General features: G+C 40.8%; 1 protein-coding gene across 1 annotated transcript; it reads left to right on the top strand.

The window, feature by feature from the left end:
* Window positions 1-955: 955 nt before the first annotated feature.
* Window positions 956-15,389, top strand: LOC113896403. The gene is made up of 2 exons (XM_027548600.1): window positions 956-1,914; window positions 14,429-15,389. The coding sequence occupies exons 1-2, from the start codon at window positions 956-958 to the stop codon at window positions 15,387-15,389; spliced, it is 1,920 nt and encodes a 639-aa protein (XP_027404401.1).
* Window positions 15,390-15,871: the final 482 nt, after the last annotated feature.

Here is a 15,871-nt window from a genome sequence, read left to right as displayed (position 1 = left end):
CTTGTGCCTTGAGAGCAGTTCTTTAAGCAGAGGTGCTTGGATTCATATATTAAGGTGCCCTATATCACGTACCCCAGACCTCAGTTAGCAGAAGGTACTAAGGATGGGAGATGCTTTAATTCATAGGATGCTTTTGCAACTAAATTCATAAAGTGCAAAAACAAGCATTTTCCTTAGGTCTTTTGTAGTGGCCATCCCCTCGCCAGGCACATATTTCTCTTGATATCATAATAGATCCTTCTCTCTCTTTCTTGAGCTCTCTGTTCAACTATCACCTTGTTTGCTGGCCTTACCTGAACACTCAGTACATGAAAATACCTCCTACTACACTCTTTTATATCTAGCTTTGTTTTCTTCATACCAACTGTTATTACTTGACATATTATATTTACACATTATCTTTCACCATCACTGGATTGTGAACATTTTTGTTTTTCAGCACCGTCTATTTGTTACCTGTATTTGTTTGGAGGGACTTGACAGGTGGCTCATTGGTAGAGAATCTATCTGGCAATGCAGGAGAGGCGGGTTCAAACCCTGGATTGAGAAGATCACCCGGAGAACGAAATGGCAACCCATTGCAGTATTCTTGCCTGGGAAATCTCATGGACAGAGGTGCTTGGCAGGCTACATACAGTTCGGGGAGTCTCAAAAGTGCCAGATCCGGCTTAGCAACTAAACAATATGTGCTTTGAACATGGTTGACACTCAATATATATTCTTCAAATGTATGAAAGTATTTCTCATTACAACTGTAGAATGCATGACTTCTTTGGGAATATGCTTAGAAGGGGTCAAAAATGCCCAGCTAGAGATGAAATAGAACTTTTCTAAACACAAGATATTAAAATTAATTTATTGAGAGCAAAATAGAAATTGCATTATGTGAGTTATGCCAATTTGTGTGAACATTACTCATGTTATTTTCATTTTTCCTGGTAGTCACCTCCACCACATGAAACCAGGTAACAATACACACTTTTCGGAATTTTTTCTTCTGGGATTCTCGGAAGATCCAAAATTGCAGCCCCTCATCTATGGGCTTTTCCTCTCCATGTACCTGATCGCTGTGTTTGGAAACCTGCTCATCATCCTGGTCACCATCTCTGACTCCCACCTTCACACCCCCATGTACTTCTTCCTCTCCAACTTGTCCTTTGTAGACATCTGCCTCACCTCCACCACCATCCCAAAGATGCTGCAGAATATTGAGAACCAGAGCAAAGTCATAACCTATGAAGGCTGCATCGTCCAGGTGTATTTTTACATATTCCTTGCAGGAGTAGATGACTTCCTCCTGACAGTGATGGCCTACGACCGCTTTGTGGCCATATGCCACCCCCTGCACTACACAGTCATCATGAACCCTCGGCTCTGTGGACTGCTGGTATTGGTGCCCTGGGTGGTGAGTGCTGTGCATTCCTTGTTACAAAGTTTAATGGCTTTGCAGCTAACCTTCTGTACAAAGGTGGAAATTCCCCAATTTTTTTGTGAACTCAATCAGATGCTCCAACTTGCCTGTTCTAACACCTTTCTTAATGACACAGTGATGTATTTGGCATCAGTGCTACTAGCTGGTGGGCCGTTTGCTGGTATCCTTTACTCTTACTCTAAGATAGTCTCTTCCATACAAAGAATCTTATCAACTCAGGGAAAGTTTAAAGCATTTTCCACTTGTGCATCTCATCTCTCAGTTGTCTTACTATTTTATTCTACAAGCCTGGGGGTGTACCTTAGCTCTGCAGCTACACACAGCTCACACTCAAGTGCAACAGCCTCCGTGATGTTCACTGTGGTCACACCCATGCTGAACCCATTCATCTACAGTCTGAGGAACAAAGACATAAAGAGGGCTCTGAAGAGAGTCTATGGAATAGTAGCTATAAAAAGGCCAATTGTCCTGGGGCAGATGAAGTGCCCTTGACTGCATTGCTCAAAGCCTGAGAATCAGTAATTGTGACACTTTCCTCAGTGTGGAATAAAATTTGCTCCTTCTACTTAATTCCTTGGATATCCATTTGTATAAAAATTCAAATTTCTATACAATCTCAGTTACTCACTTTATTAAAATTTCTTTTCATACTATCATTTAGGGTTTTTTTTAAAGTTGTGCTTCTTTCTACTTCAAAATTTTCCGAACTTTAGATATGAGATATTTGGGCATTTCTATTTTTTATGGAGTGACATGAGGAATAATATTTTCTTAAAAGACAAATGTCATCCTGAGTAATTTTTGCCTTGCTTTCTGGAAAAAAAATTCATGAGATATAGTACTCATATGAAAAAGTGTACAAGTGAAATCCAGGGCAATTTATATAATTTTATAAAAGGGTTGACTGAATCAGAGGGTGTGGAGCTATGGATAAGGAAGGTTGACTGCAATGTTACAGGCAGATTTTCAATTGCACAAGGTGTCCTTGCTTCCAAACTCTGCATTATTCAAGGGTCAAATCTTTCTATATGTATAGTATGTGTATATACCTCATGATCAAAGATGACTCACTAGAGAGCTTGACTGCCTATCCAGTCATGTGGTTCAGGTCACAATTTGTGCAAACATGTTTGCCAATATCCTGCTTACCTGGGAGGAAACTGCAATAGAATAAACTTTTGAATATAATTATCTGTAATACAATTAAAAAACAGAGTAGTGAATGCTATCTTTAAAGATCAGAATAAATGCATAGAGTGAGATTATTGGAGTTAATCTCAGTTCTATGCCATTTTTTATTTTATTCAGTTACTTGTTGCCACATAACCACTCATCCTAACAGTAACTGTTCTAATATGATGTCTTTATTATCAAATGAGATTTAATATTAAGGAGGTGTTCTGATCTCTGCTGGATTTCTCATGAGTCTATGTTCTCAGTAATTCTATACGTTGGAACTCTAAAGCTCATCCATGGGGTTGTATGGAGCCATGTAGCAATTATTTCTTCACTAACTGCAAGGAGATCCAACCAGTCCATTATGAAGGAGATCAGCCCTGGGATTTCTTCAGAAGGAATGATGTTAAAATTAAAACTCCAGTACTTTGGCCACCTCATGTGAAGAGTTGACTCATTGGAAAAGACTCTGATGCTGGGAGGGATTGGGGGCAGGAGGAGAAGGGGACGACAGAGGATGAGATGGCTGGATGGCATCACTGACTCGATGGATGTGAGTTTGAGTGAACTCTGGGAGTTGGTGATGGACAGGGAGGCCTGGCGTGCTGCGATTCATGGGGTCGCAAAGAGTCGGACACGACTGAGCGACTGATCTGATCTGATCTGAATATATGATAGTCTACTCCATTTGTGTATTTTAATCTTATGCTTATGCATGTGTCCTCAGTGGTGTCTGTTCTTTATGAACCCATGGACTGTAGCTCACCAGGCTCCTCTGTCCATGGGATTCTCCAGGCAAGAATACTGGAGTAGGTTGCCATTTCCCCTTCTGGGGATTTTCTTGACCCTGGAATCGAACCTGCATCTCCTGCATCTCCTGCATTGGCAGGTGAATTCTTAACCACTGAGCCACCTGAGCCACCTGGGAAGGGAGAAGGCAATGGCACCCCACTGCAGTACTCTTGCCTGGAAAATTCCATGGACAGAGGAGCCTTGTAAGCTGCAGTCCATGGGTTCGCGAAGAGTCAGACACAACTGAGTGATTTCACTTTCACTTTTCACTTTCATGCCTTGGAGAAGGAAATGGCAACCCACTCCAGTGTTCTTGCCTGGAGAATCCCAGGGACAGGGGAGCCTGGTGGTCTGCCATCTATGGGGTCGTACAGAGTCAGACACAACTGAAGCTACTTAGCAGCAGCAGCAGCACCTGGGAAGCCACAAGTTAAACCTTATAGCTTGTGGGGAAAAGTCTATTATTGGTGACATGAGTATTATGGTGGCAGAAGACACTCCCTTTGTTGCTCCCCTCAATCTACAACTTATACATAACATCATGCATAACTAAAGGTTTTTTTTTTTTTTTTTCCTATCCAACACGTTGGGACACCAGAGATACACACAGTTGTACATCTGAAGGTGAGCGGATTTTTCACATGCAGGAGGTGGAGCCAGGGGAACAGGAGAGTTGGTGATGCTGATCCAACCCCATGGCTGAGGCAGCTAAGCCTGCAGCCCCAGAGCACCTGGGAGTCCCACTTGGGGTGGTGTGCGTAACCCTGGCCTCCTGGATGCAGCAGCACCTGCAGCCCCAGGGAACCAGGTATCAGTGGGGGGGGGGGGGGGCCAAGCAAGGTCACCCTGCATGTGGCAAGAGCACCTAACACTCTGGGAACCCCCAGCAAAGATGCCAGCCACATCAGGGACACTGACAACACCAGGTCACCAGTGATGCTGGTGTAACAAACATTGATGGCAAGGACAATGACAATGCCTATGGAAGAGGCCATGAGATGCAAAAAATGTAGTTCCTCAAATATAGCCAGGAGCAGCTGAAAGGTTGTTGTTGAATCACGTGAATACACCTGGATTCTTGGTGCCTGGAGGAGAATTCAATCCGGGGCCAGAGATGAGGCTTGATCGCTCAGAGCTTTTGTGTAATAAAGTTTTATTAAAGTATAAAGGAGATAGAGAAAGCTTCTGACATAGGCATCAGAAGGGGGCAAAAAGAGTACTCCCCTGCTAGTCTTCAGCTGGATGTTATATAGTCACTAGCAGTCTGTTAATGAAAGAAAGGAATGTCTTAAAATTTAGAATGGCACCAGGCCCCTCACCCATAAGATGCATTTTGGGATAGTCTTGGCGCCAAATGGTTTATCCTGGGCCATAAAGTGATTAACTTGAATCTTGAAGAAGGACAGATCACCATACAAATAGTTTCATTTACATAGATTAGGGGAACAATATCCATACTGGTTTGTCAAGTAGGTTCTGGGCCAAGAGGCGGAACCAACTTGGAGACAGAGTTTGGGGTAAAGACATAGTACATTAGCATAGCTTAAGACAAACATTTTCATAAGAAAAAGGCATTGGTTATCTCTAGGCTCAAGAATACCTAACTTCAGGTGAAACCAGGTGTCATTATGGTCACACAGTATTTTAAGAGAAACCTCCCTTTAAATTTGTATAAAGAAGGAAAAAATATTGCTAGTTTGTTTCCTCCTGCCGCTTAAGAGAGATAAAAATGTCTGACACTTGCAGGCTATTTCCTCCATTTGGAGAACCCTGGCCTTCCTGCCTGTTACCCTCTCACAGCTCATATGAAAGAAAGCAAAATCTTGTGCCACAAAGTCACTTAATTGAAAAACGCAGAAGGAACTCTGTTAGCAATCTGTTGAATTGTTAGAATCAAAGTATACAAGGCTTTACCTACATAAGAACACTGTTTGCTCCTTCAAATGAATGGACGGAGGAGCAACCCACTGGGCATCATGAAAAACCACAGTAACATGGAATCACAAAAAGAAAATTACAGTTCTCCATGAACTAATTTAACATCCTGTAAGATTGTGATCGATGATGAAAGTGAAAGAGGAGAGTCAAGAAGTTGGCTTAAAGTGCAACATTTAGAAAACGAAGATCATGGCATCTTGTCCCATCACTTCATGGCAAATAGATGGGGAAACAGTGTTACTTTATTTTGGGGGGCTCCAAAATCACTGAAGATGGTTACTGCAGCCATGAAATTAAAAGACATTTACTCCTTGGAAGGAAAGCTATGACCAACCTGGATAGCATAATCAAGAGCAAATATATTACTTTGCCAACAAAGGTCCATTTAGTAAAGGCTACGTTTTTTCCAGTGGTCATGTATGGATGTGAGAGTTGGACTGTGAAGAAAGCTGAGCGCTGAAGAATTGATGCTTTTGAACTGTGGTGTTGGAGAAGCCTCTTGAGAGTCCCTTGGGCTGCAAGGAGATCCAACAAGTTCATTCTAAAGCAGATCAACCCTGGGTGTTCTTTGGAAGGAATGATTCTAAAGCTGAAACTCCAGTACTTTGGCCACCTCATGCAAAGAGTTGACTCATTGGAAAAGACTCTGATGCTGGGAGGAATTGGGGGCAGGAGGAAAAGGGGATGACAGAGGATGGGATAGCTGGATGGCATCACCGACTCGATGGACATGAGTTTGAATGAACTTTGGGAGTTGGTGATGGACAGGGAGGCCTAGCGTGCTGCAATCATGGGGTCACAAAGATTCGGACACAACTGAGTGAGTGAACTGAACTGGACTGAATTGAAGATTGTGATCAAGCAAGTGGAGAATTCAACATAGTCATGAAGAAGCTCAACAAGCTACAAGAAAACTCACAAAGACACATCAGTTAGCTGAGGAATAAAAATAATGAACATTAGGAACAGTGTCCAAAATGATGAAAGCTCTTAAACATAAGTAAACAGAAATTCTGGAGCTAAAGAACTCAGTAAATGAGATGAAGGATGAATTGCAAAGCACTGGAAATGGAGACCATATGGAGTAGAGAGATAGTGAGTTCAAAGGTAGAATGATTCAGGTAGATGTGAGGACAGAACATATATATATATATATATATATATATATATATTTTTTTTTTTTTTTTAATGAAGATATTCTCTGAGAAACTTCTGACTCTACTAGAACAGGTAAGAAGGATATTGGGTGTCTCAAAAGCAGAAGAGAGGGAGAAAGGAACAGAGAGATTATGTATAGAAATAATAGCTGAGAATTTTCCAAGTCTGGGGCAAGAACCGAATGCACACATCTACAGAGGTATAATAGAACACATAAATGTTTCAATGCAAAAGACCTTCTCCAACACACACGTATTAAAACTGTCAAAAGTCAATGAATGAAAAGACTTCTCTGGTGGTGCAGTAAGCAAGAATCTGCCTGCCAAGGTGGGAACAGGCACTGGGGGTGATGCCTGGTCTGAAAAGATTCCACATGCCACAAAGTCACTAAGAAGGGGCACCACAACTACTGAGCCTGTACTGTAGAGCCTGTGCTCTGCAGCAAGAGAGGTCACCATGGTGAAGAGTAGCACCCCCAACCTCCACAACCAGAGAAAGCCCCAACAAAGCAAGGAAGACTTGGTGCAGTCAGAAATACAGCAAATAAATAAAGAAAAAAATTTTTAAAAGTCAGTGAAAGAATGCTGTTTTTATATACTAATATCTCTCTATATATAGATAGATAGATATGACAATCAACAAAGACCTAGGGAATTAAATACAGGAAAATAAACTCAATATCTTATAATAATCTATACTAGAAAATAATATAAAAAAGAATATATATATATATATATATATATATATATATATATATATATACTGCTACTTCTAAGTCACTTCAGTTGTGTCCAACTATGTGCGACCCCATAGACGGCAGCCCACCAGGCTTCCCCATCTCTGGGATTCTCCAGGCAAGAACACTGGAGTGGACTGCCATTTCCTTCCCCAATACATGAAAGTGAAAAGTGAAAGTGAAGTCGCTTAGCCGCATCCAACTCTTTGCAACTCCATGGACTGTAGCCTACCACGCTCCTCTGTCCATGGGATTTCCCAGGCAATAGTACTGGAGTGGGGTGCCATTGCCTCCTCTGATATATATAATTTTCTCTATACCTGGAACTAATATGACATTGTAAATCAATTACATTTCAATAAAAGTTATTAAAAGGAAAGAATATTAAAGGTATCCAGAAAAAAAGTGAGCACCCTGCAAAGATACCTGCATTGGGTTATCAAGAAATTTCTTAGCACAGAATCCATAGACCAAGAGAGAATGGAATATCATTCTCAAACTATTGTGATATAAAAACTGCTAGCCAAGAATCCTCCATCCAGCAAAGGTGTCCTTCAGATATGAAGAAGATATAAAGGCTCTCCCAAATAAAGAAAAGCTGGGGGAGTTCAGCACCCAGAACCATCATAAGCAAAGTTGAAGTGTTCTCTTCTACTTCAAATGAGAGGGCAGAAGTACCAAAAAAAATCAAGTTGATAGGCAAAAACAGAAAACTTAAACTATGTATCAGGCTAAGTCAACTCAATTTAAATAAATAAATAAACAACCATATTAAAAATAGGTAGAGGACCCTCAATAGACATTTTCCCCCAAGGAAGATATACAAATGGCCAACAGACACATGAAAAGAGGCTTAACATCATTAATCTTCAAAGAAACAGAGACCAAAATTGCAATGAGGTACACCTGCACACAGTGAGAATGGCTATTATCAAAGAAACAAAAAGCAACAAGTTGATGAGGGCCACATGAGACCAGAAAATGATACACGAATTTCAAATTTTCTTCTTCTGAAATTAATAGGGAAACCAGAACTGCAGCACTTTATATTTGCACATTTTCTCCCCATGTACCAGATCACTGTGCTTAGAAACCTGCTTATTATCCTAGCCACCATCTCTGACTTCACACACCCATGTAATTCTTCTTTTCCAATCTGTTCCTTTAAGATATGTTTCACATTCATCACCATCCCAAAGAAGGCAAAGCCATAACCTATGAATATACATTTACCTACTCTTTATCGATTTGGGCTGCATTGTACTGACCACAAAGACCTATGACCACTTCATGGCCATCTTTCAAACTCTTCACCATCCTGTCACCATGAACACCACCAGCCCCTGCACCCCTCCCTACACACACACTTGTGGATTGCTGGTTCTGGTGTTTGGTACATGAATGCCCTACATTCTTTGTTACAAATATTAACAGTGTTGCAACTTTCCTTCTGTACCTTCTTGGAATTCTGTACTTTTCCTGTAAAAGCAAATAAGAGGTCCAAATAGTCAATTGTGACACCTTTCTTAATGACATGATGATGTAATTTGAAACTGTTATATTTCAGATTGGTAATTGGTTCCCAGTTCCAAACTGGGAAAAGAGTGTGTCAAGGCTGTATATTGTCACTCTTCTTATTTAACTTACATGCAGAGAAATGCTGGGTTGGATGAAGCACAAGCTGGAATCAAGATTTCCAGGAGAAATAGCAATAACTTCAGATATGCAGATGACACCACCCTTATGGCAGAAAGTGAAGAGGAACTAAAGAGCCTCTTGATGAAAGTAAAAGAGGAGAGTCAAAAAGCATTCTTAAAACTCAACATTCAAAAAACTAAGATCATGGTATCTGGTCCCATCACTTCAAGGGAAAGAGATGGGGAAACAATGGAAACAGTGAGAGACTTTATTTTCTTAGGCTCCAAAATCACTGCAGATGGTGACTGCAGTCACAAAATTAAAAGACACTTGTTCTTTGGAAGAAAAGCTTTGACAAACCTCAACAGTGTATTAAAAAGCAGGGACCTTGCTGAAGAAAGTCCATCTAGTTAAAGCTATGGTTTTTCCAGTAGTCATGTATGGATGTGAGAGTTGGAACACCAAGAAGTCTGTGTATCAAAGAATTGATACTTCTGAACTGTGGTGTTGGAGAAGACTCGTGAGAGTTGCTCGGACTGCAAGGAGATCAAATGAGTCAATCCTAAAGGAAACCAATACTGAATATTCACTGGAAGTACTGATGATGAAGCTCAAGCTTCAATATTTTGGCCACCTGATGTGAAGAGCTGACTTGTTAAAAAAAAAAAAAGACCCTGATGTTGGGAAAGATTGAAGGCAGGAGGAGAAGGGAACAACAGAGGATGAGACAGCTGGATGGCATAACCAACTCGATGGACATGAGTTTGAGCAAGCTCCAGGATATGGTGAGGGACAGGGAAGCCTGGCATGCTGCAATCCATGCTGTCACAAAGAGTCAGATACAACTGAGTGACTGAACAACAAATTTCTTACCTGGGATTCTTTACTCTAAGATAGTTTCCTCACTATCTGGAATACCATCAGCTTGGGGGAAGTGCAAAGTGCTTTCCACCTGTGCATCTCACTTCTCACTTGTATCCTTGTTTCATTGCATGGGCTTTGAGTGTACCTCAGCCCTGTGGCTACTCATGCCCTTCTGCTTAGAGTCAAGTGCAATCACCTCAGTGATGTACACTGTGATCACACCTATCCTGAGCTCCTTCATCTATAGTCTAAGGTACGAAGACATACACAGGGCTCTGAAAAGATTATTAGGAGTGGCAAGTATCAAAGTACCACCAGTGGTAGTGTTAAAGAAGTTCCCTTCTTTCAGGGTGTAAAAAATGTGAACTGGAATCTGATATTGCAGCTCAAATGATAAGAAACACAGTCCCTGGGCCACTAGAGACCTGAGGAATCCGAATAAACATTTGAACCACAGACCTTGGTGATTTGTATGAACAAATTGTATGAACAGTGAATTTATAGATATTCTTGTCTGGAATAGGATTTCTCTCATTCTTATGCTGCCTTGGACAGGAGAATTATTTGTATTGGGTGCTGTTCTGTGGTTTATAGAAGATTAGTAGCATCCCTTCAGATATTTCCAAGTATCTCCAGTGTCAAAATCATGTCTGGTTGAGAATCACTGGGACAGAGTTCCAGAACTAAGAGACCTCAATCCAGACTCCTGCCCTTACTTGGTTTGTACTTTTAAGAAGAACATTAAATCCTTCTGAGTTCCAATCTGACAACAGAGAATGGAATTCAAAAAAGTGCTACCTCAAAAAATGCACTATTTAAAAAATTAAATTTGGTAATCACTATAACATGCTAAGATAGTTTAATAGTCATGCGTTAGTCACTCAGTTGTGTCCAACTGCTTGTGACCCCATGAACTGTAGCCTGCCAGGCTCTTCCGTCCATGGGATACTCAAGGGAAGAATACTGGAGTGGGTTGACTGAAGTAAACAAATAGGAAAACTCCTCAGGAAATACTGGAGTGGGAATCTTCCCGACCCAGGGATCAAACCTGCATCTCTCACATCTCCTGCATTGGCAGGCATATTCTTTACCACTGAGCTACCTGGGAAGCCTGGTTTATGGTCATATTAATATCATATCAGGCTTCTCTGATAACTCAGTAAAGAATCTGCCTGCAACACAGGAGACCCTGGTTCAATTCCTGTGTCAGGAAGATCCATTGGATAAGGGATAGGCTACGCACTCCAGTATTCCTGGGCTTCCCTTGTGGCTCAGCCGGTAAATAATCTGCCTGGAATGCGGGAGACCTGTGTTTGATCCCTGGGTTGGGAAGATACCCTGGAGAAGGGAATGGCTACCCACTCCAGGATTCTTGCCTGGAGAATTTCATGGACTCAGACACGACTGAGTGATTTTCACTTATCATATCAACATATAAATATTTTTCTTATAGTTATAAACATTTTATAATGAGAAACTAAAGGGCAGCTGTTGACTTCTGATATAACTGAGAAACTTGTAATTGGCTTGCAAAAACTAGTATGAATCCAGGGAGTATAATACCCACATTTTTATATTGAAGGAGCAAAGTTATCCCCAGTTCTGAAGAGGGAAATAGTAGTTTTAAAGATTTCAGTAGTTTTTTTTTTTTTCTCTCTCTCTGCCACAGATCAAAGCTTTGAAGACCATAGGGACCTCGTCAAGACAAATCCTCAGTGTTATAGTTTAAAAAGAATTAGATCTCAGGGATGTGATGAGGTTCTGGGAGCCTTAGTGCTTTGAAATCTGGAGAATTAAGGGGGAAGGAATGATAAAAACTGAATCACCCAACCTATAATGCAATCACCTAGCAACAGAGAATCAAGAGAAAAATAATTGCATTATGTCCAGCCCAGTGTCCCCAAGGGGAATCATGTACTTGGAGGCTGCAGTAACAAAAGGAAAATATGCCCAATTAGCTGACATGTGTGCATGCTTGCTAAGTCCCTTCAGTCCTGTCCAACTCTTTGAGACCTCATGGACTGTAGCCCTCTAGGCAACTCTGTCCATGGGATTCTCTAGGCAAGAACACTGGAGTGGGTTGCCATGCAGTCCTCCAGGGGATTTTCCTGACCCAGGAATCAAGCCCCCATCTCCTGCGACTCCTGCATTGCAGGTGGATTCTTTATCACTGAACCACCGGAGAAGCCCTGTGAGCTCACACAAGAAGCTGGAAATATCTCTTCTGCTGCAGCCCCTCAGCCTGTGCCGCTTTGGTTGCTGAGGACCTAGTCCTTAACTTAGATTCCTGAATCTTTCTGGGAACCAATGTTTGATTTTAACCCTTTCTGTTGTCTTGTTTAGGTACAAAAATTTGGTCTGCATCAATAATTCAGAAAGGAACTTGGACTTCTACAGGGAAAGCCTTCTCTCTTAATCTTCAGGCAGGTGACAGCTCCGCAATTCACACATTTCAGGAGAAGGTCAGAGAGGACGGAATCCAGGAACATGTACCTGAGGTCACTGAAGACCAATCTAGCATAGTCCAGAGGCAGGAGGTCACTGCAGTTATTTTCCGGCTTTCCTAATACTAGTGTATCTATTTAGGTAAAAAAAAAAAAATAACGTGAAGCCTTCACTCGTCAGTGTTGACAAATGGTAATAGAGGAAGTTCAGTTAGAAGGAATGGTGGTGGTGGTTTACTTGCTAAGTTGTATCTGATCCTTTTGTGACCACATGGACTGTAGCCCACCTGGCTCCTCTGTCCATGGAATTTCCCAGGCCAAAATACTGGAATGGGTTGCAATATCCTTCTCCAGGGATCTTCCTGACCAAGGGACTGAACCTTGGCCTCCTGGATTGCAGGCGGATTTTTTTTACTTAAGAGCAACCAAGGCAGCCCCATGGGTTGGGAAGGAATTGGAGGCATAAAAGGCTTCCAGTAAAAGTAGACAATAAGTCTAGTAATCTTATTTATGAACTGAAGTAAACAAATAGGAAAACTCCTCAGGAAAAATAAATATTCTGCTTCTTCATATAAAATATATCCAACTTTTGTTGTATTTCATTTATTTATTATTTTGAATTGGTAGTTTATGTTCCATTTGCTTATTCTCTTGAGATATATCACATCATGAATATATCCCTGTTTATGCCCTTGAAAAAATATATTCTTCTTTATTATTATTTCTTGGACATCAACGTGATGCCACTGGAATTGGAATATTGATGAAGCAAGGAAATTTTCTTTATTGCATCGTCTCAGGGGTCATTTGAGTTTATTGGATATTTTCCCTCTTAATTTGCCTATGTCCATTTCATTTTTCTTTTTCTTTCTCTCTCATGCTTTTCATTCTTCTCAAAATATCGAGAAGAAATGGGCCTTACCAACAATTTATTGTTCTATAGGAAGTTTATAAACTGGAATTTGGGGGTGGGATGTGTAGGGAGATAGGAGGGAGGTTCAGAAGGGAGGGGATATATGTATGCCTACGGCTGATTCATGTTGAGGTTTGACAGAAAACAACAAAATTCTGTAAAGCTATTATGCTTCAATTAAAAAACACATAAATTTCTTAAAATCCTGAAACTTCTGGGTAAAAGTTATACATTCTTTTGGAGAATAATAATTTGATCTGACAAGCTATGAATTTTATTTTATTTTTTAACTTTACAGTATTGTATTGGTTTTTCCATGTGTTAATCATTCATGGCCTAATGAGGGTGGATCTGGGTGACCAGTTTATGATAGTAACACAAGCCAGAAACATCGTGTGTGTGTGTGTGTGTGTGTGTGTGTGTGTGTGTGTGTGTGTGTGTTTGCCTGTGCCTTGTGAAGAGAGACAAGTTCTTAAAGCAGAGGCATCTGTACTCATATGTTAAAATGACTTATAATACAGAGGTCAGAAGTTGGTCAATAGATGGAACTAAGTAGGGAAACGGACATAATTCGCAGGATGGTTTCAAACTAAATTCATAAAGTGCAAGGAACCACATGGAAGGAGGGATTCTCTATGTGCTGAAGGTTCAGCTGTAGCAGGGAGGCCACATTTTTCCTCAGCATCCTTGACAACATCTCTAATTACTTCCCCTCCTACTTATTCCTTCACCCCACTGGCTTCCTTGTTTTCACTTGAACATGTGGAACAAGCATCTTTGTCAGGTTATTAGCAGTGGCAGCTCCCTTTGCCAGGCACACACTTCTTCTGACATCACAAAGGCTTCTTCTCTCTCTTCAGGAATCTTCAAACATCACCTAGTTTGAAGCTCTTCCCTGAACACTCAGGACAAAATAACACCTCCTACCACTCTCTCCTTTATACCTGGTTTTGGTTTCTTCAGAGCATCTGTGACATTCTGATATATTCTATCATGTTGTATTTGAATATCCTCTTTCACCATCCTTGGTTGGGAGAGATTTATTTTTCATCACTTTCTACTGGGTCAGCACTAAATATGTATTTCTCAAATAAATGAAGAAATACCTCATTAGAACTCTAGAATATATGAGCTCTTTGCCAATGTGATGAGAATGGGACAAAAAATCTTTGTCAGAGATGAAATGAGTATACTTTGGAAGAGAACTTTTCTGTAAATAAGGTAATAAGTTCAATTGCTTCAGGGCTAAATAGAAATTGAGGTATTTCAGCTATGTGAATTATGCCAGTTTGTGTGCAAACTAGTCATGTTTTTTGTTTTTTTTTTTCCCCTGGTAGTCACCTCTACCCCATGGAACCAGGAAATAGTACACAAATTTCAGAATTTATTCTTCTGGGACTTTCAGAAGAACAAGAACTGCAGCCTCTCATATTTGGGCTTTTCCTCTTCATGTACCTAATCGCTGTGTTTGGAAACCTGCTCATTATCCTGGCCATCAGCTCAGACTACCACCTCCACACCCCCATGTATTTCTTCCTCTCCAACCTGTCCTTTGTAGACCTCTGTTTCATCTCCACCACAATCCCAAAGATGCTGTGGAATATCCAGAACAAGAGCAAAGGTATCACCTATGAAGGCTGCATCACCCAGATGTATTTTTACATACTCTTTGCAGGATTAGATGACATTCTCCTAAGTGTGATGGCCTATGATCGGTATGTGGCCATCTGCCACCCCCTGCACTACATGGTCATCATGAGCCTCTGGCTCTGTGGACTGCTGGTTCTGATATCCTGGGTGCAGATTGCCTTGTATTCCTTGGTACACAGCTTAATGGTGCTACAATTGTCCTTTTGTCCAGTTGTGCAAATCCCCCACTTTTTCTGTGAACTCAGTCAGGTGGTACAACTTGCCAGTTCTGACAACTTTCTTAATAACATAGTGATGTATTTTTCAGCTGTCCTGATGGGTGGTGGTCCTTTTGCTGGTATCCTTTACTCATATTCTAAAATAGTTTCTTGCATATGTAAACTCACATCAACTCAGGGGAAGTATAAAGCATTTTCCACCTGTGTGTCCCACCTCTCAGTTGTCTTCCTATTTTATTTTACAGCCTTAGGAGTGTTCCTTAGCTCTGCTGGTACCCACACCTCACATTCAAGTACAGTCGCCTCAGTGATGTACACTGTGGTCACACCCATGCTGAACCCTTTCATTTACAGTCTGAGAAACCGAGATATAAAAGAGAGTCTAAAGAGATTGTATTTCATGCCTTGTATAAAAGACCAATTATACTAGTGCTCTGGATTGCATAACTCAAAGTATCAAACCAGAACTTTTTCTTTGATCATTGTGAAATAAAATTTTCTTCTTCCACTTATTTTTTGGCATTTCCATTTTTTTTTCTTTGAATTCAGTATCTTTATACAATATTAGAAACTCTCTTGTTAAGCTTTATTCTCACTCTTTTTTAAAACTATGTAAATGAGTTTTTTTTTTAATATATATTTATTTATTTTAACTGGAGGTTAATTACTTTAGAATATTATACTGGTTTTGCCATAAATCAACATGAATCCGCCACAGGTATACACATATTCCCCATCCTAATTCCCCCTCCCACCTCCCTCCCGTACCATCCCTCTGGGTCATCCCAGTGCACCAGCCCCAAGCATCCAGTATCATGCATCAAACCTGGACTGGCAATTCATTTTGTATATGATATTATACATGTTTCAATGCCATTTTCCCAAATCATCCCACCATCTCGCTCTCCCACA

Source organism: Bos indicus x Bos taurus, chromosome 7, assembly GCF_003369695.1.
Source record: "Bos indicus x Bos taurus breed Angus x Brahman F1 hybrid chromosome 7, Bos_hybrid_MaternalHap_v2.0, whole genome shotgun sequence".
NCBI classification, from domain to species: Eukaryota; Metazoa; Chordata; class Mammalia; order Artiodactyla; family Bovidae; genus Bos; species Bos indicus x Bos taurus.
Note: the sequence above shows the minus strand (reverse complement) of the source record. Positions and strands in the feature narration are given on the sequence as shown.

Excerpts from the sequence above, each read along its gene's own strand:
- LOC113896403 (XM_027548600.1), top strand. The coding sequence starts at position 956 with ATGAAACCAGGTAACAATACACACTTTTCGGAATTTTTTCTTCTGGGA. Across the intron at positions 1,915-14,428 it reads ATTGTCCTGGGGCAGATGAA|TCACCTCTACCCCATGGAAC; the intron begins GTGCCCTTGACT and ends TTCCCCTGGTAG.